This window comes from Manis javanica, chromosome 4 (genome assembly GCF_040802235.1).
Source record: "Manis javanica isolate MJ-LG chromosome 4, MJ_LKY, whole genome shotgun sequence".
Taxonomy (NCBI): domain Eukaryota; kingdom Metazoa; phylum Chordata; class Mammalia; order Pholidota; family Manidae; genus Manis; species Manis javanica.
The window spans coordinates 505,487-529,481 of record NC_133159.1 but is presented as its reverse complement, the minus strand read 5'-3'; the positions used below and the strand labels follow the sequence as shown (position 1 = coordinate 529,481).

General features: G+C 62.0%; 4 protein-coding genes across 10 annotated transcripts; 1 reads left to right on the top strand and 3 right to left on the bottom strand.

Moving 5' to 3' along the window:
• Positions 1-96: 96 nt before the first annotated feature.
• TAS1R3 (taste 1 receptor member 3) lies at positions 97-5,477 on the bottom strand. Of its 5 annotated transcripts, XM_036999688.2 has the most exons (6): positions 3,819-5,477; positions 3,426-3,726; positions 2,557-3,339; positions 2,218-2,421; positions 1,953-2,073; positions 97-1,789 (listed from the first exon to the last, which is right to left on the bottom strand). In XM_036999688.2, exons 1-6 carry the CDS (start codon positions 4,016-4,018, stop codon positions 840-842), a joined length of 2,559 nt encoding a protein of 852 aa, XP_036855583.2. In that variant the 5' UTR covers positions 4,019-5,477; the 3' UTR covers positions 97-839. The 5 variants fall into 5 exon arrangements, with proteins under 5 accessions (XP_036855583.2, XP_036855582.2, XP_036855581.2 ...); XM_036999687.2 differs by having other exon boundaries at positions 2,218-3,339; XM_036999686.2 differs by having other exon boundaries at positions 1,953-2,421.
• A 139-nt stretch (positions 5,478-5,616) lies between these two features.
• CPTP (ceramide-1-phosphate transfer protein) lies at positions 5,617-9,638 on the bottom strand. 2 transcript variants are annotated; one of them, XM_017679289.3, is made up of 3 exons: positions 9,563-9,638; positions 7,402-7,588; positions 5,617-7,192 (listed from the first exon to the last, which is right to left on the bottom strand). In XM_017679289.3, the coding sequence occupies exons 2-3, from the start codon at positions 7,521-7,523 to the stop codon at positions 6,670-6,672; spliced, it is 645 nt and encodes a 214-aa protein (XP_017534778.1). In that variant the 5' UTR covers positions 7,524-7,588; positions 9,563-9,638; the 3' UTR covers positions 5,617-6,669. The 2 variants fall into 2 exon arrangements, with proteins under 2 accessions (XP_017534778.1, XP_036855594.1); XM_036999699.2 differs by lacking the exon at positions 9,563-9,638 and adding an exon at positions 8,504-9,544.
• Positions 9,639-9,689: 51 nt separating this feature from the next.
• Positions 9,690-20,916, top strand: INTS11 (integrator complex subunit 11). 2 transcript variants are annotated; one of them, XM_017679345.3, is made up of 17 exons: positions 9,690-9,845; positions 12,604-12,701; positions 13,231-13,304; positions 14,446-14,674; positions 16,662-16,760; positions 16,843-16,877; positions 17,167-17,305; positions 17,827-17,891; positions 18,330-18,519; positions 18,806-18,889; positions 19,329-19,418; positions 19,528-19,690; positions 19,790-19,897; positions 19,990-20,051; positions 20,122-20,264; positions 20,338-20,467; positions 20,575-20,916. In XM_017679345.3, exons 1-17 carry the CDS (start codon positions 9,818-9,820, stop codon positions 20,638-20,640), a joined length of 1,803 nt encoding a protein of 600 aa, XP_017534834.1. In that variant the 5' UTR covers positions 9,690-9,817; the 3' UTR covers positions 20,641-20,916. The 2 variants fall into 2 exon arrangements, with proteins under 2 accessions (XP_017534834.1, XP_017534841.1); XM_017679352.3 differs by having other exon boundaries at positions 9,709-9,845; positions 12,615-12,701.
• On the bottom strand, positions 20,819-23,939 carry PUSL1 (pseudouridine synthase like 1). The gene is given in 9 exon segments (XM_073232995.1): positions 20,819-21,206; positions 21,399-21,550; positions 21,649-21,828; positions 21,831-21,952; positions 22,523-22,693; positions 22,782-22,931; positions 23,096-23,283; positions 23,398-23,455; positions 23,562-23,939. Coding segments are annotated over 9 exon segments (1,305 nt in total). The 5' UTR covers positions 23,792-23,939; the 3' UTR covers positions 20,819-21,152.
• Positions 23,940-23,995: the final 56 nt, after the last annotated feature.

Below are 23,995 nucleotides of genomic sequence, written 5' to 3'. Positions count from 1 at the left end.
GCCTCAGGAGGTGGGTGTGGGGCACATGCAGGCTCCCCAGAGCCTGGCTGAGGGCTGACCCAGCACTGGCCCATGTCCTCTGGGTCCTAGACCACTGACAAGGCTCTGCCCTCGGTGCTGGCTGCTGGTGGGGTCCTGGAGGGCAGCCTTCTGTCCGTGGTGCTGGCTCCCTGCTCCTGGGGTCCAGCGGTGGGTGGTGGCCGTGGTGCTTACCCCTCACCCTGCCTGGGCTCTGTCCCCAGTGCTGACGTCTAGCTGACCTGGTCCACTTGCTCAGGCCAGGCCAGGGAAAGAGAAGGAAGCTGGCTGCCCCCTCCCCCTGAGCAGCCCTCTGCCCACGTTCCTGTCCTACACTCAGGCCCACAGTCAGGTCATGGCCAGGACTGCCCAGCCCCCCCCCCTCCTGTGATGCTTGGAGGGGTGCTGGCTGGGAACCCCATGCTGGGGCTAGCTACAGGAGCGACGTCCAGCTTGGCCTTAAAGGAGTGGCTGGGGGCTCCCTAACCTCTGGGGAACCTCAGGGCAAAAATGGGGACCCTTTTTTTGCCCTGAGGAACCTTCCCTGGGTCTCTCCAGAGCAGCGGGGCTCAGAGACAGAGCCTGGCTCTCTGTGACCCAAGGTGGTGCGATCCCATGGAGCTGGGGCTCCTCTTGTGTGCTGCAGGCCCCAGGGCCACTGTGGGGTCAAGGTCAGCAGTCAGCTTGGGGTCAGGATCTAGAGCTGAAGGTGAGGTCTCAGCAGAGTTCAGCACAGTTTGGGGGTTGCTGTGTAGGGACTTGGTCAGCTAGGTCTGGATTCACTGGGGTGAGGTCACCAGGTCAGGGGTCACTCATTTTTGCTAAGTTCCCTCCCCACCTCCACTGCCACCCTGTCCTCTGGCATTGTCAGGCCTGCCTTCTAGGAAGAATGCAGGGGTGTTGAGCTCTGGCCGCCACAAGAGCAGGTAACACTTGGGCAGGTGGAATGTGGCCAGGATGCCCAGGGCAGTGAGGAGGATGGCGCCCATCTGCATGGCAGGCTGGTAGGCCACGTGCACATTGGCAAAGAGGGGCACGAAGGAGGTCCAGGTAATGAAGTAGGCCAGCATGGCAAAGGTGAGGCCGTGGGCGTTACTGTAGTGGCCATGTGGGCTCTGTACCAGGAAGGTGCCCAGGAAGCAGAGGAAGGCCAGTGTGGCGTTGGCGGCATGCACCAGGCCAAGGCCAATCCAGGAGTGCACACGGCAGTGCAGCAAGGCCTCTGTGGGCAGCGCTCGCCAGTCGATCACCACCTCTGGAGGGAAAGCCACTAGGTACCAGGCACACAGTGCCGCCTCCACCAGCATGGCGAGCAGCACCGCCAGCCAGGCCCTGGGCCCCCGTAGGCAGCCACGTAGCATGTCCGCCCAGTTTGGCGGCAGCTCTGACCGCACAAAGATCTCAGCTGCCTGCAGGAAGAGTGTGCTCAGGCAGCCAGTGAGCGGGAGGTGGAGCAGTGGCTGCTGTGCCAGGCAGCTGGTGGGGCTGGGCTGGCCAGGGAGCAGGAGGACGCTGAGGCAGACGAGGCCCAGGCAGGCCAGGCCGAAGCAGGCCTGCAGCCCACCTGAGGCCTGGACCAGTGGGCTGTCCCGGTGCTGGATGAAGAGCCCCAGGGCCACCAGCACCAGGCCCAGGGCCAGGCCCAGCAGCGGGAGCAGCACCAGCATGGCGGGCTCCCCCCATGCCAAGAACCTGGGCCGCCGAGGGAAGCAGCGTGTGCTCCTGTCTGGTGACCACTGGTCCTGGTCACACTGGGTGCAAATGAGGTCATCTGTGGTGCAGGAAGAGAGGGGATGCTGGGGGGTCAGGCTCCACTCTCTGAGCGGGGCCAGGACATGCTGGGGCTCTTGCCCGGCCACATGCTCCTGATCCTGTGGCCCCTTCCCCAACTTATGCTTCAGGGACTTGGGGGCCCCCCCACCTGAGGGGCTCACCTGGGCTGTGCAGGTAGCTGCCTGCCTTGCAGTCCACACAATCATAACAGCAGGAGTGGAGGCCCTTCACACGGTGCACCTGGCCCTTCTTGCACTCCCTGGAGCACTGGGACACGGGCTCCTGGCACGGGGCCCCAGGGCTCAGAAGGGTGGGTGCACCCATCCAAGTCCTGAGGTAGCCCTCAGGCCCTCCAGTCAAGCCACAGCTTGCTCCTGGCCACAAGGGAGCTGCTGTGTGTCCGTGGACAGGCGGCCCCACACTCACCTTATTTCCTGGAGTGTGCCAGTACATACGGGAGTGCCAGAGCTGCAGGCGGCCACTGAAGGTGCCCACGGTACGCAGCTCAGGCACCAGGTCCCGCCACACCCACAGCTTCAGGTCATAGTCCATGTCCACATTCCCACTGGTGTCAAACCGCAGTGCCAGGCCACGTGCGCGGAAGCTCATGTTGTACATGTTCTCCAGGAGCTGGTGAGAGGGTTGAGGCAGTGGATGGGATGGGCCAAGGGCAGCCTCCAGCTCAGACACCCCGCCAACATCGCTTCTGGGGACACCCGGTGGCCCAGGCTGCATGCAGGTGCTGGCAGGGTGCCACGCCCTCACTTGCCAGGGCCGCACGGGCTCCCGTCTGGGGCAGCCCGAGGCATTGCAGAGCAGCGTGTTGTGGAGAGCCTGAGCCACACCGTACACGGCCGCGTACGCAGTGAAGGTCTGGTGACGCAGCAGCCCGGCGGACACGTCCCCCAGTGTGATGTGGTCACACTGGGGGCAGCGCAGCCCCACCCCGTGCTCTTCCAAGCCCGGCGGCTCAGCGTCTAGCGAGGCACAGAAGGTGGGGTCGGCAGCCCGGGCCAGGCAGGTCTGCACGTAGGATGAGAACTCAGGCATTGGGGCGCCCTGCTGCAGGAAGCCAAGCACAGTGCCCACCTGGGACATGCCGGGCAGGGTCATGACCAGGTCCGCGGTTAGCCAGGCCTCGCTGGCTACCCACACCTTGGGCAAGAGCCTGCCGTGGATGCTGTAGCTGAAGAGGGTGTGGGCAGCGCGCGCGGAGGAGAAGAGCACCACCACCTGCACGCTGCTCCGGTTCACCTGCTGCAGCACGCCCGCCACAGCACCCAGCTGCAGACTGCTGGCGCCCAGCCGCGGCACCAGGCCCTCGTGGGCAATGCAGATGCCCCGGGAGGTGGCCAGGCTGGAGAAGAGGTTCAGGCCCTGCCGGCCATACTCGTCATCACTGCCCACCACGGCCACCCAGTTCCAGCTGAGCGCCTGCAGCAGCTCCACAATGGCCACCGCCTGCACGCGGTCGCTGGGCACAGTACGGAAGAAGGACGGGAACAGCTCCCGGTTGCTCAGCCGGTCCGTGCTGGCGCCGTAGCTGACCTGCAGTGGCCGGGAGGAGCTTGCTGACACAGGGGCTCCCATGGACGGGTCTGGTGGGGAGCAGGTGATGAGGGGGAGGGGCACACCTGAGGCATAAGGAAGAAGCTGAAGAACTTGCTGGTGACAAGGGCGAGCTCAGACGAGTGGGGCCCGACAACAGCCAGCACGCGGGGCTGGTGCTGCGTGTAATCGCAGTGTGCAGCAATGGTGTGGCTGCCCGCTTTGGCCACGAATGTGAGGCTGTGCTTCATGGCCACCACAGGCTCTGAGCACGTGTCAAAGAGGTCGTAGCCCAGCCGTACCCCCGGCAGCAGGGCTGACGCATTGTTGATCTCCTCCACGGCCATCTTCATGGCCAGTGCCCAGAGTAGGCCAAGGACGGAGAACCTGTGGCCATGCGGGGCTGCAGGAAGCTGACACCTCATCCCCACTGGGAGCACCCCGACCGGCGCCACCCAAGCTCCACGCTGGTCTCCTACCTGGTGCACACTGTGGTGCTGGGCTGCATCCTGCTGCTCAGATCAGCATCCTCGGCAGAGCCCAGGGGGAAGAGCCCGCCCAGCACGTAGTCCCCCTGCATCCTGAGCTGCCGGGACAGGCACAGCGGCGTCCCTGCCCCAAGGCCAAGGAGAGCTGCAAGGGCCAGGAAAGCCAGGCCTGGCATGGCAGGCGGCAGCATCCAGCAGGGATGGCAGTGGGCAAACCAGGTGGGGGCCCAGATATGTGAGTGCAGGAGGGTGGGGAGATTTGTTTAGCAAAACTCTCATTTGTTCCCACCTGCCCAGCCTGGGGCCCCTGGAAATATCCTCAATCTCCCAGGCCTGTGGGTTTGCACACCTTGGGCTCCTTTATCCTGATGCCGCCACCAGGCCCTCTGGGCACAGTGACCCAGATAGGCAGGCTCTGAGGAGCCACTGACCATGACTTTGTTACCCGTCATGTCTAAGCCCCTCAGCACCCACCCCATTCTTGGGAGGAGGAAGACCCCAGGGACCCCTGGCAGAGGGTCCTGGGGTTCCTAGCTGCCTGCAGAGGTGCCAGTGCCCTGGGCAGTGGGCACAAAGCGTGAGGCACTGTCAGCACTTGGGGTGGGGCTGCAGGAGTGGCTCCATTTGGAGGCCCAGGAGGCAGGCCAGCCAGGACGGTGGTTGGGTGGCCAGCCTGGCGTGAACCCTGGGAGGGGTCCTGGGGTGGGGTTTGTGGCCTCTCAGACTGCCCGGGAACGGTGAACCTTGGGGATCTGGGATGGAGAAGCTTCAGGAGCTCCACGGCTGGCTGTGGGCACGGGGGGCAACCAGCGCCCCTGAAAACAAAGCTCACAGCTGGGCCTGCAGGAAGGCACATGCAAACGAGGGAGGAAAAGTACTGACCAAACGGGCCCTGGAGCGGTGTCAGCACCAGGTGTGTGCAGGGCCAGCTGGAAGGATGGGCAGACCCCACCTAACCCCTGGGTACCCAGGGACCAGTGTCCCTGGGCCTAGAGGCCTCCCTGACACAGCTTGGGGGTGAGGGTGCCCTGTGCGCCCAGAGGAACTGAGGGTGGCTAGTCACACCCCTGGGGGGGGTGTCTTCCAGCGACCTGGAGTTTACAGCCTTCTGAGGTTCGGTCTTGCCTGTCCTGTTGACCCATGGGAAGGGCCACAACGCAGGGAATGCTCAGAACATGCATGTAACATGTCACCTGCATGGTGCATTGCACCGTGTCTGCATGCACACACAGCTTGCTCTGGCAGACTTGTGTGGATGCCCGGCTGTCCCCCCACACCAGTCCCTCCTAGTCACTGGCCTCTGGTGGCACCCATGGGGCTCGGGGCCCTGCTGGGTGTGAGGCAGAGGTGGTCAGGGTACAGCTCTGGAGGTGGCCTGGTGTTGGACACCCTGTTCAGTGACATTGGGCAGAGTGTCACAGAGGAACCTGCCTGACACATCCCATCAGGGCCACTGTCACAGGACACAGCAAATCCCCTGCTCCCGTGTGGCTGCAGCCTAGGTGGGTCTTTTCTCTCCACTGGGTGTACAGCTGGCTTCAGACCTGCCCTTGCATCCCAGCCCCTTGGGCGATTCTGTTTTCCTGCCTATAAAATGGGGATAACGTAGACCTTGGCAGGGGTTGGGGCAGCCAAGCTGAGGCCTGTCCCTCGCTGCCTGAGGTGTGCCTTGTGTCGCCATGGTCGATGCTGCCCTGTGAACACAGCAGTGGGGGCTCACTCAGCCCCTTGGTCAGTAGGTGCCTGGCGCAACCCAACTTCCCTGACTGCCCCTCCTGGAGCACAGTGCCTAGTTCTGGGAGTGTAATTTATTTATGCTGGGAAAGCCATCAACTGTATTAGTTTCCAAGGGTCCCCATAAGCTCACACTTGGGCACGTCTGCTGCACAGTGGACACTGTCCCCTTGGTACCCAAGGTCCAGGGCTCACAGTAAAGAGCCTGTGGGAGAGGCTGGGCCCTCAAGCAGCGGATGACAGCCTTCCGTGAGCCTGCCATCGGGGCAGAGGGGCCCAGGCGCCCCCCCGCACTGTCACCCTGGGTCTCCTGAGTTCTGTGGAACGAGGCAGCAAGGGCAGGCAACAGGCACAGCGTCCTGCAGATGCTGGAAGGGGGCCCGGCCCCGGCCCAGTGGAGTCCTGACTTCCAGGGCTGCAAGGCTGTGCTGTGCGACTCCCAGGCAGCTGCCCGGGCGTACGCGTGGCTGTAGGAGGCAACTGACACGTGAACAGGGCCACAGAGCAGGTCTTCCCTGCCGAGGGCACGTGGGCCCCAGCCAACAAGCAGGTGGGGGGCAGGAGAGCCCACAGGGCCCTGCTGCCAATGGGGTCCTGCCATGTCCTGGGGACAGCCTGCCCAGTACAAGCAGCCTGAGGCACCTGGGCACAGACACCGCATCCTGGTCCCAACTGGGCCATTTGGCTGGTGAAGAGGATGGAACCTCTACCCTCCAGGGACTAGTGACTGGACCCACAGCTGAGGCAGCTTCTTCAGCTTCTGCATGCATGCCATCCTGCCCCCACCCACCTGCCTTCTGCACTTCACCAACCAAGATGCGGCCTGCCTGGACACACCTGTAGCTTGGCAACAGGTAAAGCTAAAATGGCCCTGGGCAGAGTGTAGCCCTTCTCTGTCACCACCTGTCTGCAACTGTGCGTGGCAGGCTGGAGGCGCAGCCTGAGGGCCATGCTGGGCAGCAGCTCCCGACAAGCTCAGCTTGCAGTGAGGGCAGTGACTGTCCCACTCGTGGAGCATCAAGAGATCCCCACAGTGGGGCTGACAGGCCTGCAGTGCGCAGCCCCGCTCTGGAGAAAGGGAGGCTGCTGTGCCTGGGCCCACTGGCCCCTAGGGCAGGTCCAGCAGGGTGTGCTCAGCATAGAGCTTCTGGGAGATGTCGTAGACATGCTCAATGCAGGGCAGGGCCTCACCCAGCATCTCCACAGCCTGCTCGGGGGACCCCACGTTCATGGCCTCCAGGAAGACCTTGCGTGCGGGCAGCGTGCAGAAAGCCACGGTGGCAGCCCGGCGGATGACCCATGGATGGTAGGCAGCCAGTGAAGCATTGTAGGAGTCGGTGCAGAGCACGGCAGTGCGTGCATCCTCAGGGCTGGTGCGTAGGCCTTCCAGGAAGAGCTGCAGCCAGCGCAGGGCGCGGTGCAGCCGCAGTACGGTCCGGCAGCCTGAGTCGGGGTGGCGGGATCTCCGCTCCAGGTCCACCAGCTGGTTGCCCACCTCATAGGCCACCATGGACTGCAGGCTGTGGTAGTGTTCCTGCTGTGGGCTGCCACACAGCCGCTCCATGATCTGCAGCTTGGTTGTCACATCCTTGGAGATGAAGGAAAAGATGGTGCCCAGGCTGTTCAGGAACCTGCATGGAGGGAAGCTGGCGCTCAGCGGGGGTGCAGGGGAGATGGCTCCCCACTCCCACCTGGACCAGAGGGCTCAGGGCTCGGTGGTGAGCGACAACGGCTGACCAGCCCCGGGCAGGCAGGAGCCTGGTCAGCACGTGCCGGGCAGAGGGCATGTGTGGGCAGTGTGGCCAGAAAGCCCTGCCCCCAGACGGGCCCCTGCACGCACCTGACCAGCCCCTTCCAGCCGGTGAGGTAGTGGTCCAGCAGCACCTCCTCCTTCTCGTTGAGACACTGCTTGAAACTGACCAGAACGCTCTTCAGATTGAAGTCGGACTCCAGGTTATCCATTCTTCCCCAGGAACTGGACCACGCAGATCGGGCTGTCCTGCTGTCGGTCAGCTCGCTCCTCGGGTCTTATTGGGTTAGGGGGCAGGGGCAGTGAGAAAGGAGAAGCTGAGATTCCACTGCCCCCCTCGGTAAGCCTCGTCCCCAGGCTGGTCCCCTAGGAGACCACCTCACTCTGCTCGGGCCACACACGCTGTCACAGCGACTGACCCTGCTGTGCCCTCTGCTCGGCCCACAGATCTCAGCATCGGCCTCCCTGCCTCAGTCTCTGCCATATCACTAAGCCAAATCTCATCTGAAGCGGACATCTGCACTTGGGCCTTTTTGCTTATTTACTGTTGGTCTCTCTCACTGGAGTATATGCATTTTTACTTAATTGGGGAAATACTTGCTGAGTCCCCACCCAGAGCCAGGTGCTCTTCTGGGCACTTTGGTGCACTGTGTGTGAGACAAAGAGCCTGCCTCAAAGGAGTGACATTTTAGTTGGGGGGCGGGAACAGACAATAACAAGGACAGGAAATTCTAGCATGGAAGGTGACAGAGAATAGATACTATGGAGAAAGACAGTGGAGTGAGCGAGCTGGGAGGGTTGGAGCATGGCTGGCAGGCCACACTCTTCTGGCTACTGCCGCATCCCCAAAGTCAGAGCAGAGGCTGCGGAATCAGCATTTGCTGGACAGATGGACAGACACCAAATTTTTAGCCCCTACTTAAACTGTACATGCCACATGCAGAAGGGTATTTGGGCCAAAATTCTTTCCATATTCTGAAGATAACCAGAAGGCCTCCCCCAGCCCCCAGGGAATCTTCGGGAAGTGCCCCAGGCCAGAGTCCTGCTCCGGATCCTGCATGCATTCATAGAATCACTCCACAAATATCCAAGTGCCTTTAGGTTAAATGGGTGCCTCTGGGCTGCCCCTGGGTGCTGCTCTGATGGGCCCTGGAGACTCAGCTGCAGCTCACTGTGTGGGAGAAGCTCTTACCCCATTGGGCGTGGGAGTCCTGCAGGGCTCCCGGCAAGCAGGGATGCTGGCCACGCGGTGGTGAGAGCCCCAGCCAGGAGCAGGGCACCTGGGTGCCCGTGCAGGTTCTGCCTTCCACTCTGTGGGCAAGTCACTCACTGTCCTAAAACTTGGTTGTTCATGTCTGGAGAAAATGGGCCAGCACACCCTGCCCTGCCCAACACTCAGGCCGCCAGGAGTGTTTGATGAGGCCCAGTGGGTACTGAGGCCCTGCAGGCCCCACAGGTCGGACCACATGCCTGGCATCAGGTGGAGTCCCCAGAGGTGAGCCCACCCTGTCTTCTGGTGTAGGGAACAGCCGTGCCTGGCCTCAGGGAGACGATGCTCCAGAGACTTCTGGCATGGCCCTCCCCTCTCTCAGGGCCTTAGTTTTCTGTTCAGTGAGTAGATGGTTTCTGAGGCCTTCAGGGCTACCTTCCTGGCCACCAGTCATCCTGTGGGCCTGACCTTCCTGCCAGAACCTGACCCAGCGGCCAAACAGGAGCTGTCAGGAGCTTTTTAGAGCTTGGGGACAACAGGAAAGGCAGTGGCTGTGCAGCTGGGGATGGACAGCCTGCCAGCTCTGGTAAGGTGATGCAAGGCACCGCCAAGGCTCCCCCAGGGGTAGGCCACGGCCCAAGGTCAGGGTGCAGGAGAAGGGCAGCCTGAGCACCCAAGCCCTGTGGCTGATAGCCTGAAAGGCCCCCAGGAGAAGAGGGCACCCACCCTCTCAACCCCAGGCCCAGCGGGTGCGAGAAGGGCCTTGTCCAGGAAGTCCTGCAGGTCTCGCTTGGGAAGGCTGGGACCAGGGGCTCCGGGAGGGTGAAGCCCCGGTCCTGGGCAGGTCTTCCTCTAGCTGCAACCCAGAGATGGGTTAGGGTCCCGGGGCCTGGGCGGGCGTGGGAGCTGTGTCGGCCGCCCCCTCCCGGGGCCGGCGTCCCGCGCCCGGCCCCTCGGCGTTGCCCAGCCCTGCCCGCCCTGTTCGGTTGGGCTCGGTTCGGTTCTCCTGCAGCAGGCCCGAGCCCGCCGCTCCCCGCTCACCTGCGCCCCCGGTTCACCTGCGCTGCGGCCGCCGGTCCCACAACCCTTTCCGCCCCCGTGCCTACCCTGCCGCCCGGGATTGGCTGTCAGCCACCCAATCAGGAGGCCCGACGAGCGGAACCGGTTTCGGACAGGCGCACCGGAAGCTGTGGGGGCTGCGCCTGCGCAGTGTGTCGCCGCGAGTCGGGGTCGCGAGAGGCGGAGGCCTGGTCGGGCTGCGGAGATCCCGCCGGTTTGGTGGGTGCGCCCGGCAGGATGCCCGAGATCAGAGTCACTCCCCTGGGTGAGTGAAGGGCGCGCGGCCGGCGCCTCGCCGTGGGGCTGGGCGGCGGTCAGCGAGGCCTCGGCCCGCAGGCCCCGCTGAAGGAGCCCGGAGGAGCGCTGGAGGGACGGCGCTGGGGTCGCGTCCCGGCCGACGCCCCCGTTCGTGCCCGGCTGACCTGTCAGCGCAGCGAGCACGCGGCCCAAAGCAGGCGCCGAGCGGACGCTGCCCCCCCCTCCGTGCCTCGGCCCCGGGTCCCCTGCCCACACGGTCACCTCGCCTGCACGTGGACCGATGCCTCAGGCGCCTTGCCCGCTGCCTCCCTCTTCTTCCCCTCGCTTTCCTTCCACCTCCTCCATGCGCCTTGCGCCCAGCTTACCTGCGGCCCCTCGTTGACCCAGTCTGGCCATCCTCCTTCAGTTCAAACCTTGTTTTACTTGACGTCCTTAACGTTAAGAAAGCAGCTTTGCTTTTTGCAAACGGTATAAACGCAGTTTTAAGAAATGAAACGGTACGGAACAGTGTGGAGCAGGAAAGGTCACACGGAATGCAGGGTCCCAGGAACACCTGAGATTCCCATTGTGGTGGTCAGCCCCCGCAGGTGTCCGCGCATTCTTTGTGCACACGTGCCATAGGCTGTTGTGGGACCTGCCTCCCCTCCTTCACTGGCCGTGCACAGATGCCCCACACGACTCCACGTCCTAACAGAACAGCAACCGGCCCCCAGTGTGAACACTGAGCTGTCGACCCCTGCCCCTGGCATGCTGGGTGCTACGTAGTGCACATCCCCGGACTGCCCTTTGTGTCATCACCCCCGTGGTGTGGTAGCTGTTGGCACGGGGTCCCCCCTGGCTGCTTTAGCCCCCTGTGCCCCCCTGCTTCTGGCATCCTCCTTTCAGCACCCCCTTTCCCATTTATCTCCTTTTCTTGCTGCTCACTTTCAATGAATATTCCTGTCTTGTTACTGCTTCTGTCGCTCCAAATCTGCACCTCGGTACCCCAAGGTCGCAGCCACAGCACCGTCACAGCGGAATTGCTGCTGCTCTGCTGTCTCCCTTGGGTAGTGTCTGTCTCGTGGGCTCCCTGGTCACCTGGGCTGCATATGGAGCATCCTCTCAGGTTACTCCCACCACAGGGCCTTTGCACAGCTGCCTCTTCCTCCCTGGCTGCTCTCTCCACCTTGCTTGGAAAGTGTCATCTCAGGGAGGACACACCTGTCATGGTTCTGGAAGTTTCTGTGTCCCCCTCCCTGCCTCAGTGGTGCTGACCTCTGCCTGATGCACCGAGTGTGTGGTTGTTGTCTTTGTCTCCTAGCCCTAGGACGTGAGCTGCTGTGGGCAGGGCATCTCCTTTGTCTTCTTCTGAGTCCTGCCTCTTGTGTGCCCTAGACTCTGTCCCCATGTCTCTTGCCCAGTGCAGGCCACTATCTTTGCTTCCTGGGATTGTTGTGTGTCCCGTTGGGAGCAGGCAGCCAGTGTCTAAGAGCTGGGCTCTGGAGTGAGAAAACCATCCCTGGCCCCACACTTTGGAGCTGTGTGCCTGTAGGCTGATGCCATGACTTCCATGGCTTCCATCCTCGCCTGTAAAGAGGGTGGCCCTTGCTCCTTCCCAAATGTCTGGAGGGCCTCTGAGCCAGGCATGGCTTTGGGTTTGGAGGTGCAGCAGTGAGCAGACAGCTGAGATCTGCCCTCAGGGAGCTCATGGCCTGGTGGGGGCAGGAGCAGGCCTGTGGGAGACCTCCAGTCTACCACCTGAGGTTGGGCTGCCCGAGGCATGCAGGCAAATTTTTGGGCTGGCATCACCCACTGTTGCAGGCGACTACAACTTCTCAAGGACCAGCCTGTGCCCTACTTGGGCTGTGGCCCAGTCACCCTGGTGTGTGTGGTGCTAACAAAAGATTCAGGTGGCTAGCAGAGGAAAGTTCATAGGAACAAGATGGGAAGCAGGTTATTTGCTGTCATCTGGCCTCCCGAGGCTGTGCCCCTTTCTTCCTGAGGCCCTAGGCCCCAGAGGAGGTGACACATGGTCATATGAGGTGGCCAGGATGTGCCCTGCTGGGGCTGGAGCAGCTGGGCGGGGCTTGGACTATAGGAATGTGGATGGGACCCAGGTTAAGGTCTGGGCTGGGGGGTGGCCGAGGGGACGCAGTGGTGGGACATTGCTGGTCAGCTGGGGCCATTTCCTTCTGGCTGGGCTAAGGCCACATGGCATTTCTCTGTGGTGAAACCAAGAGATGCCTCTTAGAGGCAGGTCCTAGGGAGGGGACCCCACAACACGTATGTGGCTCCAGTTGAGGTTTCAGAAGGGGTGGGCAGACTCGCAGGGCTGGCCTGCCTCCAGTGAGTGCTGGGGCCACTGATCCAGCATTTGTTACTCAGTCCCTTGCCTTCAAGTGGGTGGGCTCGCCACCTCCAGTGAGGGGCTTCTTCCATCTGACCCTGGGCAGTAGTGGCAGGGTCTGGGGCTGGAGGTGCAGTGGAGGAGGGCACGAGGGAAGACTTACTTGCTGTTGGAGACACCTTGACCCCTACCTCTGCACTTCCCTTGCCAGCATGTGGAGCTGGTGGCAGCTTCCCCTCACACGTCATCCACACGGAGGTCCAGATTCCCCAGCCTGCTGAGGAGTCTAGAAGGCCAAGGACCCAGAGAGCCCAGTGGGGATCTGGGGCAGGCAGCCAGGTCTTAGCTTTGAGACTGGGGCTATCGCTTGCAGCAGTGGGGAGGGATGAGGGATAGGAGAGGGGTGTGGTGGCACCTCTCACCCCACCCTCATGCCCAGGGGCCGGCCAGGATGTGGGCCGAAGCTGTATCCTCGTCTCCATTGCGGGCAAGAACGTCATGCTGGACTGCGGGATGCACATGGGCTTCAACGATGACGTGAGTCCTTAAGTGGATGCCCTGGGGGCCCCCGCAGGGCTGGGGAGGGCCCCCACGCGCACTGTTCCTTGTTGCTGTCTGCAGCAGGACCCTGGGCCTTGGAGTCTCAGGCTCTGACCATGGAGTGGGGAGTCTGGCAAGCGGGCACTGCCAATAGGCAGGTGGGCCAGGGATCACTGCCTTCCTGGGCAGCCCCCACACATTGCTTGACAGGTGGGGCACCTTTCATGGGGTTTGGTTTGGTCTGTGCCAGAGCAGGAGCCAGCAGGCTCCTGCAGGGTTGTGTGGGCAGGCCTGGCCCACCCTGGATGGGCTGCTGGCTGCAGCAGTTGGACCCTCCCTGCCTTTTGGAGGCTGTGAGCAGTCAGTTGTCCCGGCGCAGCCCACCTGGGTGGGGTCCTGGTGTCCAGGCTCAGCCTGTACCCTCACTTCCCCGTATGTCCTGGGGGAAGCTCCCTAGAGTACCAGCTACCCTGTTGCCTGGAGACTGCAGCCTGCTGTGTTTTAACACTTTCTCTTGGCTTCTCAGAGGCGCTTCCCTGACTTTTCCTACATCACTCGCAATGGCCGGCTGACCGACTTCCTGGACTGTGTGATCATCAGGTGGGTGGCCATGGCCAGGGATAGTGCTGTGAGGTGCCAGCTTCCACATCCAGACCCTTAGGAGCCCAGGAGAGCCACTCGGACTGTGGTGTGTTGCCAGCCAGGGGTCTGTCCTGGGTCCTGTGTGGCTCCCCGCCAGGGCCAGCCCTCTGCATCCCCGAGGTCAGGGGACATCTTTGTGTGAGGTCGCAGATGTTCGCGGTTGCTCCCTGCAGGCTGCAGGCAGCCAAGTGCTGACGGGGCTGGAGGGCACTCTGTGCTGTGAGTGCCTGTGGTCCGTGCCCCTGAGCGTTGTGGATGAGAGCCTCAGGCGTCCCAGGAAGATGAGGCCTTGCTAGGGCAGCAGGCCCATGCAGGGACCTGCCCCACCAATGCAGCGATGGCGCATCTCACTTGCCAGGCCCCACGCTGCTTCTCGGGCACCCTCACAGCCTCTCGGTGGCGCTCGGCAGCAGTGAGCACACCCTTCCTGCTGGTCCTGGATCCTCACGCTTCCCCGTTTGCCCACATCCACCCTGCCCCTGAGCCTGGCTGAATGGGGCCCCTCCCTCCCCTCCCTCCCTCCCACTACACCTGCAGTCCACCAAAGTTTCTGGGATCCAGCCCTTGTGACCCTGACCTCCACCACGGACCTAGGTGACCGGAGCAGCACACAACCTGGGGATACGCCAGCCAGAGGCAGCCTGTCTAGGGCAGCCTGGCTTCAGCTGCTCTGAGGCTCCTGCGGCCTCAGTTCCTTCTTAGACCTGGTGGGTCTGCTTCACCCACTGGGGGGCATGGCCCTGCTGTTCCCTCTGCCCCAGTGCCTTTCCAGGCCTCCTGGTGCTGTCTCACCTCCTTCCTGCCCCAGTTCATATGCCACAGTGTCTTCCTGACAACCCAGTGAAGATGGCAACTGTCCTGAGACCCTGTGCCCCCAGCTCCTTTTTTGGTACAGTGCATTGCCATCTGTCCCACGTATTTCCTGCTGTGCTGGGCGCCTGGTCTGAGTCCAGAGGATGGCAGGTTTATCAGCTTTGCTCACCTCTCACTGCCCAGTGTATAGGAGACACACTGTAGGCCCTGCATGAGTGAAGGCGGCTGCTGGTGGGGGTGCTGTGGGGGAGCAGTGGCCCTGGCTGACCTGTGTTGCCTGCCCCAGCCACTTCCACCTGGACCACTGCGGGGCGCTCCCCTACTTCAGTGAGATGGTGGGCTACGACGGGCCTATCTACATGACCCACCCCACCCAGGCCATCTGTCCCATTCTGCTGGAAGACTACCGCAAGATTGCCGTGGACAAGAAGGGCGAGGCCAACTTCTTCACCTCCCAGATGATCAAAGACTGTATGAAGAAGGTGGTGGCCGTCCACCTCCATCAGACAGTCCAGGTCAGGTCCTGCGCAGACCATCTTGCTTACCCTTCGGGGGACTGGGTCCCAGCCCAGTGGGCACTGGGGCAAGGGCATGTAGGACTGGGGCTGAGCCCCACCCCCAAGCATGTGGGGCCTCTCTTTACTACACCCCAGCTCTGTACCTGAGCACCTTGAAGAGGCCAGAGAGGGACAGGCTGGCACCCCCTGCAGGAACACTGGTGCCATCGGAGAACCACGAGGGTCTGGGTCAGGCCCGCTGAGGTCTGGGTGCGCAGGCTACCATCTGGGGAGGCCAATGGGTGAAACGGGCAAGCCCCGAGTCCGGGCTTTGTCTCAGTAACTGCATGTCGGGCGAAGTGCGGGGTTTTGAACAGGCAGCTGACCTAAGATTTGGTGAAGTTCATCACAAAAAGGATGGATGTGCCTTTTTCTCCTCAGGGTCGTGGGTGTCGCTTGGCACTGTGCTACACATCATGGTCATTTTATTCGAAACTTTTTTGTCAGTATGAAGCATTTGTGCTTTTTACGTTAACGTCTCTTGCCGCACTGCTCCTGCCTCTTCCGCCTCTGGGTGGGGCCTTGAGCAGTGCGTGGGCTCGCATCTCTTCACTCTCAGCCTTTCGGCTTCATATGATGAATGTGGCTCTTCCGAGTGGCGTGCACATTGGGTTTTTTAGTCCAGCCTGACAGCCTGTCCTTCAGGTGGGCGCTTGGGTCTGTGTTTAATGAGATAAGTTTGGGTTTAGCTCTACCCTCTTCCCATTTGCTTCCCATTTGTCTTGCTTGCTCTGAGTTTTTTTCTTTATAGCCTTCTTTTAATCGGTTTTTAAAAACCCCATGTGTCTTCCGGTCAGTGGTTACATGCTTTTATAGCTCACAGCGGTAGCGCTGACAGAGCGCAGCCGTGACAACGAGACCTAAGGCCCTTGGGGCTCTTGCCTCTTCCTCGGGCGATGCAAGGGTCTCAGGACATTCGAAGTCCATTCACTCCTCCCCAGACCTACAGGCAGTTATTTCTGTACATTCGTTTCCAGAGTGTGCAGCCCACGTGGACGTCGCTCTTAGTGCTGCTGAGGGCAGATTTCCTTCAGGTCACCTTCACGTCTCCCCTTTTTGCCCCCGTTTGCTCCCTGTGTTCTTTACTTTTCGTTTGGGATGACTTACCATCCGCCTGAAGAGCGCCAGTGTGAACCTGCCCGTGGGGTGGTCCCACCCGTCTGCAGGTGGGCGTGTCTCCCCCCCATTCCTGGGGACGCCTCCCTCAGCTGCGGACGTCCGGGCTGGCGTACTTCCTTCGCTTTGACCAGCTCAGGGGAGAGCCTTCACTTCGCTTGTAGGATTATGTCCTTCCTCTTAGGCTTTGGCAGGTGTGCTGGCTGGACCTACCCACCATCCTCTTCACGTTCACACTGCTCAGGGCGCCGGCGTCCTGGATCTGCGGCTTACTGTCTTTTGTCAGGTTCTCCCAAGGTTGCTCGTCCCCTGTGGGGGGCTCTCAGCAGCTGAGCGCGGGGTGACGCCTCAGGTGCTCCCCCACCCTCCTGTCTTCCTGTGCTTCTTGCAGAACACTCCCTTCTGTACATTTCAGGTCATCAGTTATCTTTTTGGTTACATATAATATGCAATTAAGCTCATCCATTAAATTCTTAATTTAGCTTATTATATAGCTTCTGGTCTTACAACTTGTACTTCTTAAAAATATTTTTTTGCCAACATTCTTAATCCTGTCTCTCACTTTCCATTAATGTATGTGAATATATTAATCACAGTCCTTTAAAAGTCCATGTCTGAAAACTCCAGGAGTCCCCGTCTGCTCCTTCAGACTCTAGTTTCTTGGCCTTCTTGTCTCGTCTCTTGACTCTGTTGCTTTCGGCTGAAGATGTGTGTGTGAGGAGCGGAGGGAACCATGTCATCTCCCCTGTGCCCGCCGCCTCCCAGCCCCCCAGCTGTCACCACCCTTCTGGCACAGCCCACAGAGCTGAGTTCAGGCCTTTCCCCACAGGTGGATGATGAGCTGGAAATCAAGGCCTACTATGCAGGCCATGTGCTGGGGGCAGCCATGTTCCAGATTAAAGTGGGCTCAGAGTCTGTGGTCTACACGGTCAGTGGATGCCCTTGGGGCACAGGAGGGACTGCCTGGCCAGGAAACCGGGCACTCTCCTTACCATCACATTGTTTGCCAGGGTGATTATAACATGACCCCGGACCGGCATTTGGGGTAAGTAGGCCAATGTATTTTATTCTGTGGGGTATCCTCACCAGAGCGCAGTGACCCCTGGGTGTGCCAGCTGCCTGCATGGTCCTTGAATCAGTGTCCCCTGTGTGTCTTCCCCTGTGGAGCAGAGTCTCTCCTCTTGTTGGCCAGGGGTCTGCCTATGACACATGACTTCCTTGGCCTGTGCCGAGGAGGCAGGCTATCAGCCAGAGGGTCCCAGAAGGTGGTGGCTGGTGTTGCTCATTGCAGCCGTATGGACTGTCTATCTTGGCTATGTCCACCTCTGTCCTAGGGCCGCCTGGATCGACAGATGCCGCCCCAGCTTGCTCATCACAGAGTCCACATACGCCACAACCATCCGTGACTCCAAGCGTTGCCGGGAACGAGACTTCCTGAAGAAGGTCCATGAGACTGTGGAGCGTGGCGGGAAAGTAGGTGGCCACTTGGGAGCCCCAGGGAGACTCTGGGCCATGTGCCCACGTAGCCACAGGGGAGGCCCTATGGCTGCCCCTGGCCCACAGGCAGCAGGCGGGACGCTCTGCCTTCTGAGTGTGGAGGGAAGGTTTGGGAAGAAGACCCTTCTGGGGGTGGCTCATTCGCCCCTGTGTCTCATCCCAGTGAAGGGGACGGGTTGTCCTTCCAGGTCAGAAAATACACCACAGTCACTTCCAGACAGACTGTGTCTTGGAGCAGGACTACAGGGCAGAATGCTGGTGCAGCCTGTGGTTTGCACAGGGCCCCGGCTCTCCCCTGGCCGTGACTTCTGCATGCATGCAGCCTCCGGCCATCAGAGCTGCTGGCAGGGCTGGTCTTCCCAGCACTGCTTGAGAAGGCGGCCACAGGGAGCCGGCACGTGAACGTCCACCCACTTGCTGTACTCAGACGTGGGCCCGAGACGGGTGGGCAGCAAGGGAGGGGCTCCTGCTGAGCCAGACTCGCTGTCCCTCCGCAGGTGCTCATCCCTGTGTTTGCGCTGGGACGTGCCCAGGAGCTCTGCATCCTGCTGGAAACCTTCTGGTGGGTGCAGCTGGGACGGATTCTGGGAGCCTCGGTTTATGGGTGGTAGAGAGCAGAGTGCCTGTGCCAGATGAGCCAGGCCATTCCCGTGCAGCCCACACCCAGCCCAGGAGGGTCCTCGGCCCAGCTCCAGACAGAGCTCTGAGTGAAGAGTTGAGACAGTCATGGCAGCTGTTGGGTGTAGCACAACTGAGGTTCGGGTGCCAGTGCCTGTGGGGACCCCACAAAGCCCATGACCACACACAGCACAAAGCCCCACACTTGCTGTGTCCCCTCTGTTAGCCCCAACATTTTGTGGGGGGCTGGGCCAAGGGCCCTGGCCTGCCACGGCCATAGGGGTGGAAGATGATGGGCTGTTCCACTGGACTCAGCACAGGGCATGGGGGTGACCAGGGCCAGCCCAGGCAGCCTCCACCACAGGCCCTGTGCCACCCTCAGGGAGCGCATGAACCTGAGGGCCCCCATCTACTTCTCCACGGGCCTGACAGAGAAGGCGAACCACTACTACAAGCTCTTTATTACCTGGACCAACCAGAAGATCCGCAAGACCTTTGTCCAGAGGAACATGTTTGAGTTCAAGCACATCAAGGCCTTCGACCGAGCCTTTGCTGACAACCCGGGTCCGATGGTGAGGCCCTGGCCAGTGGGGTCAGGTGGGGACAGCCACCCTGTGCCTGCTGCAGCTCTCGGCTGGGCCACCCAGGGCGAGCGCCGGGTGTCCACGTGGGTGCTGCTGCGCTGTGGCCTGCAGGTCTCCCTTGGGTAGGGCACACCCATGCTGGGAGGGACAGGAGCTGGGAAGGGGGTGCCCTGGGACAGGCGCAGGGTCAAGAGGCACTGAGAGCAGCGGAGGGGCTAGACCTGCGGCCAGTATACGTCGTCTTAGCTCCCGACTCCCTATGCCCACCCCTCAGGTCGTGTTTGCCACTCCAGGGATGCTCCATGCTGGCCAGTCCCTGCAGATCTTCCGCAAGTGGGCAGGGAATGAGAAGAACATGGTGAGAGCCTGGCCCTGGGTCCAGCTCCCAGGAGGGCCTCCAGCACTGAAGAGGCTAGGGGAAGGGGCTTCTCCTGGCTTGGGGACACCAGCCCCTTCCTGAGAGGGCCTGGTACCCTGGGGCCTGGCCCAGGTAGCTGTGACTCTCCGTTGGGTCATCCTGTCCACAAGGCAGGAAGGCCTCCAGCCTCCTGAGCAGCTGACACAGTCCTGGGCTGGCTTGTGCTGAGATTGCTGGGCCTGTCTGGGTCTGCAACAGGGACTGGAAAGCCTGGAAGGAGGAGCCACTGGCAAAGGGAAAGGGCCTCCATGGGGGTTCAAGTCAGACACGCAGAAAGGGCGGGTTAGGGAGATGTCCCAGGAGGAAGCCCGGGGATGGAGGTGGATGGCCACTTGGGGTTCAAGGGTATCCATGAGTTCCATCGCTCCCTCCCCCAAAGGTCATTATGCCTGGCTACTGCGTGCAGGGCACTGTGGGCCACAAAATCCTCAGCGGGCAGCGCAAGCTAGAGATGGAGGGGCGGCAGGTGGTGAGTCCCCACCTACTCCCTGACAGCTCCTTGGGTCCCTCTTGGGCGGGTTGTGGGCCCTCAGAGCATGCCACCTTGCTGACTGCCCGTGTGCTCTGTGGTGCTGCAGCTGGAGGTCAAGATGCAGGTGGAGTACATGTCCTTCAGTGCCCATGCCGATGCCAAGGGCATCATGCAGCTGGTGGGCCAGGCAGAGCCTGAGCACGTGCTTTTGGTACACGGGGAGGCCAAGAAGATGGAGTTCCTAAAGCAGAAGATCGAGCAGGAGTTCCGTAGGCAGCCTGGGTGGGTGGGCCTGATGGGTGCAGGCAGGGACCGCCCACAGGGTCCATGCCTGCAGGCCTGGTTTGAGACTCTGTCCCCCTGGCCAGGGGTCAGCTGCTACATGCCAGCCAATGGTGAGACGGTGACACTGCCCACGAGCCCCAGCATCCCCGTGGGCATCTCGCTGGGGCTGCTGAAACGGGAGATGGCACAGGGTATGTTGGCAGGGCAAGCAGGGCAGGGCGGATGGCTGCTCAGCAGTGGACTGCCCTGTTGGCAGCTCCAGTCTCTGCTCCCTTCTCTGCAGGACTGCATCCTGATGCAAAAAAGCCCAGACTCCTGCATGGCACCCTGATCATGAAGGACAGTGTGAGTGTGCACGTGTGGCCACTGTGGGGGTACCCAATCCCACACTCCCTGACCTGCCCCCTCCCCACAGAACTTCCGGCTAGTGTCCTCAGAACAAGCCCTCAAAGAGCTGGGCTTGGCCGAACACCAGCTGCGCTTCACCTGCCGTGTGCACCTGCATGACACGCGAAAGGAGCAGGAGATCGTCTCACGTGTCTATAGCCACCTGAAGAGGTGGGCACCTACCCTTCCCTTCCAGCCTTAGTGGGGAGGGTACATGGCAGGGTCTCACTCTGCCTCCCTGCAGCACCCTCAAGGACCACTGCATTCAGCACCTCCCTGATGGCTCTGTGACCGTGGAGTCCATCCTCATTCAGGCCGCAGCCCACTCAGAGGACCCTGGCACCAAGGTGCTGCTGGTCTCCTGGACCTACCAGGTAGGCGGCAGGTCCCAGGGATCCTGTGCCTGGCAGAAGGCCAGAACTGGTGGGGTGGGTCAGGGAGGTGGACTGACAGTGCCCCCCACCCCCACCCCCGGCCACAGGATGAAGAGCTAGGAAGCCACCTCACATCGCTGCTCAAGAAGGGCCTGCCTCAGACCCCCAGCTGAGGCCAGCTGGCCCCCAGTCCAAGGGGACTGGCCTTTAGGCCAGGACTGTTTGTGCTCTGGCTCTTCCATCTGTATCCCCAGCTGTGGAGCCCACAGCCGGGTCTTTGGGGACAAGACCACAGTGACACATGCCTGCCCAAGTGGCCCTCTGCAGCTGGAGAAGCAAGCAGGCCTGGGAGCCTTTTCACCTTTTATTTCTACCCTGAGCCCACAGAAGATGTGTGGGCGCTCTGGGGGCATCACTTCTAGTAAAACCAAAGGCTGAGTGCCCCTGTCCTGGTGTTCATACTGTCTCCTGCAGTCCGTCCCCAGCGTGGCCCACCTGGGGCAGATGGGGATGCCCAGGGAAGTGGAGACTTTGGGCAGGTTCAGGGCGATGGGAGGCAGGAGGACTGCTCTGGCCTGATGGCTGAGAGCTGGATGGCACAGGGCTGGTTCCTGCCAGGCGCATGGGCCTGTAGAGCTGGGCAGATTCCAGCAGCTGGGCCTACTGTGTCACAGCTGCCCTGACCTCAGCTGGGTGTCTGGGGGTCATCTGAGGTATGGAGGCCATGGGGAGGCAGGACCTACGGACAGATGGAGGGCGGGGGGCTCTCTGCAGGCACTTGGGCCGGCCCCAGGTCTAGTCTCCAGCTGAGCTGCAGAGCCCCTGCTTTGTCCCAGGGGTCAAGCGCCTCACCACCCTCTCCAGCCGCCTCAGTTGGGAACTTGCTTACAGGGCTAGGTCAGAAGTGGGGCTTGGGTAGGAGGCCCCTCACCTCACTGCAGGCCACCTGCCCATGGCCTGCTGGTCTCCAGCCTGAGGTCTGCAGCTCAGGGCGGGATCTCCCTGTTTTCTGGGTCCTGGCTTTCCCACTGGGCATAAGCTGGATTCCCATCTGCTGGGATGACAGAGAAGGGCTCATTGGCACTGCCACCAGAGCCCCTTGTCCAGTGAGGACCCATCCGTGAGAGGGTGGTCTGTTACTGGGGTCTGTGCAGGGGCCTTCCCAGGCCACTTGGTCTTACCAAGCTCCCTGTAGAACACTGACTTGAGGAACAGACCCTGGGCTGGGGCCACACGTCTCTGGTGTTGTCCCAGGGGGTCCCGGCTCTCCAGAATTGCCTTCACTTGAGTGGGTGTCAGAGCCCCCAGCCCCACGGCCACTAGCACAGCTGTCATCCTCCGGACCTGCAAGCCACAACTGCAGTTACCATGGTGGCCTCAGCCTCCCACACCAGCCCATCCCCTGCCACTGCCCCCAGGATGGGGCCCACCTGTCTGTACAGGAAGGACTGGCTTTCAAACTCCAGGCTCCAGAACCGCAACTTCCTGAGAACACATGCCTGTTACGTACAGGCCACGTGGCAGCCCCAACCCACAGCACGGGCCCAGACAAGGGAGATAGACGGGGATATGGGGGAAGACTGGTCGGTACCCTCTCTTCCACCTCCAGGACCCCAACTGACCATCCCACCCTCAGTGAAGCCAGTGGGGGGGGGACAGCAGAGCCTTCTGGGAACCACAGGGACAGGTCCCTCAGGAGGAGGGGCTGCAGGGACTGAGGTCCTGGTCTGGGGTGTGGGCTCCAGACCAGCTCATCTGTGACACACCCCAGCCCTGGGCTAGGAACTCAGGTGCTGAGTCAGAGGCTGTCTGTACAGAAGTCCCGCCTTCCTTCAGTGCTGGCCCAAGAGGAAGGTTTTGGAAGTCAGGCTGGGCCAGAGGCACTGGCTTGCTGCTGCTCCCACAGTAGAACCTTTTCAGCAGCTGCCAAGATCCATCCGCAAAAAATAGGCCCTAGGCAGGGCCGGGGGCTCTCGAGAAAGGCAATGTCCGTCCTTTGCCTGAGCCTTGTCCCTATACAAAGCCTGAGGCCAACACGCAGGCCGCCGTTCTCACCTACTCTCCTGGGCGAGGACAAAGGGGCCGGCCAGGTCAGGGTGCATGGAGGCTCGGCGCAGGGTGCGCACCGAGCTAGTGGCCGGGCTGCCAGCCGACTGGAAGGCACTGAAGTCATGTGTCCCCAGGAGGTGCTGGGCAGCCTCCTGCATGGCAGCCAAATCCAAGCAGCTGCAGGGAGCCAGATGAGTGGTCAGGAGAAAGGGGCCAACCAGGTAGGCCTGGCAACCTCCTCCTCCTCAACCACACCCACACTCACTCTGCCCGCAGGGCCCAGCATCGATTTCGTTCAAACACGGGCAGTTGGTCATACCGGGGGCAGCCGGTGGCCAGGCGGTACACATAGGTCCTGGATGTGGCAGCATGGCGGGCATGGAAGTCGTCGGGCACACGGAAGGCCTGAACTACCCTGTGGGAGCGAGGTCAGGCACAGCAGAGCCGCGTGACTTACCCACCCAAGTGACATCTTGACATCTCCCCCAACGCCCCAGTTCTGTGCAGACACAAAGTCCTTTCTGACCTCTGGCCTCCACCCGCAGTGGGCCAGTCCAGGGAGACCAAAGTGGCGCTCACCGGATGGCCGGGTGCTTCAGGTGAGCGTTGAGGGCTTCGGCCAGGGCCTCGGGAGAGAAGGGCGGCAAGCCCGAGCGGCGCTGCACGTCCAAGTGAGCCGCGTTGCCCAGCGCGTGGACCCCGGCGTCCGTGCGGCTGGAAATGGTAAACTTGACCGGCACGACCGAGTTGAGCCGCTCTGCAGCCTCCTACGGGGACAAGACGCCGGGGGCGGGGCGGGCAGAGCGGGCGAAGACCCGGCCCGAGGGACGGCTTCCCTTGCCCCGTCCCTGCTTCCCCCTTCATGCGGCGGCGGCTCTTACCTCCAGGTAGTTCTGGACCCCGACGGCTCGCTGGGCGCCCCTGACAGCCGCGACCCCGCTGCGGGCAGAGGAGGACGCACGTTAACGGGCGGAGGTCGCCCTCCCCGGCGCGCCGGGTTGCACGGGAGTCGCGGGCATGGGTGTGGGAGGTCCGGAGGAAGTACTTGAAGTCCGTGCCCACGTACTGGAAGTACACGAGGTACCGCGCCCGCACCCAGCCTGCCACCGGGCCCGAGCCCATGACCACGCCAGCGAGCAGAGCCTGGGAGGGCGGAGCGTCACTGGAGGTGCACGTGGGTCCAGCACGCGCGCGTGCGCGCGCGCACGCGTACGCAGCCTGGCCACGCCCTTCCGCTCCCGCGCCTGCGCTTTCTCGTTCGCCCCGCCCCGGCATCCCAGCTTCCCAGCCCCCTGGCTGCCAAGGGCCGGGGAGCGGAGGCGGGGCAAGATTTAGGGAGCAGGTGCGAAGTGCCAGCCCGCTGTGGAGCGCGTGGGCCCCGTTCGCCCGCCCCCTCTCTCTGGTCCTTCCGGAGCCTGGCCGTTCGCCGCGACCCACGCACGTGGTTTGCAAACTGCCCGAGTCGCGCGTCCGTCGGAT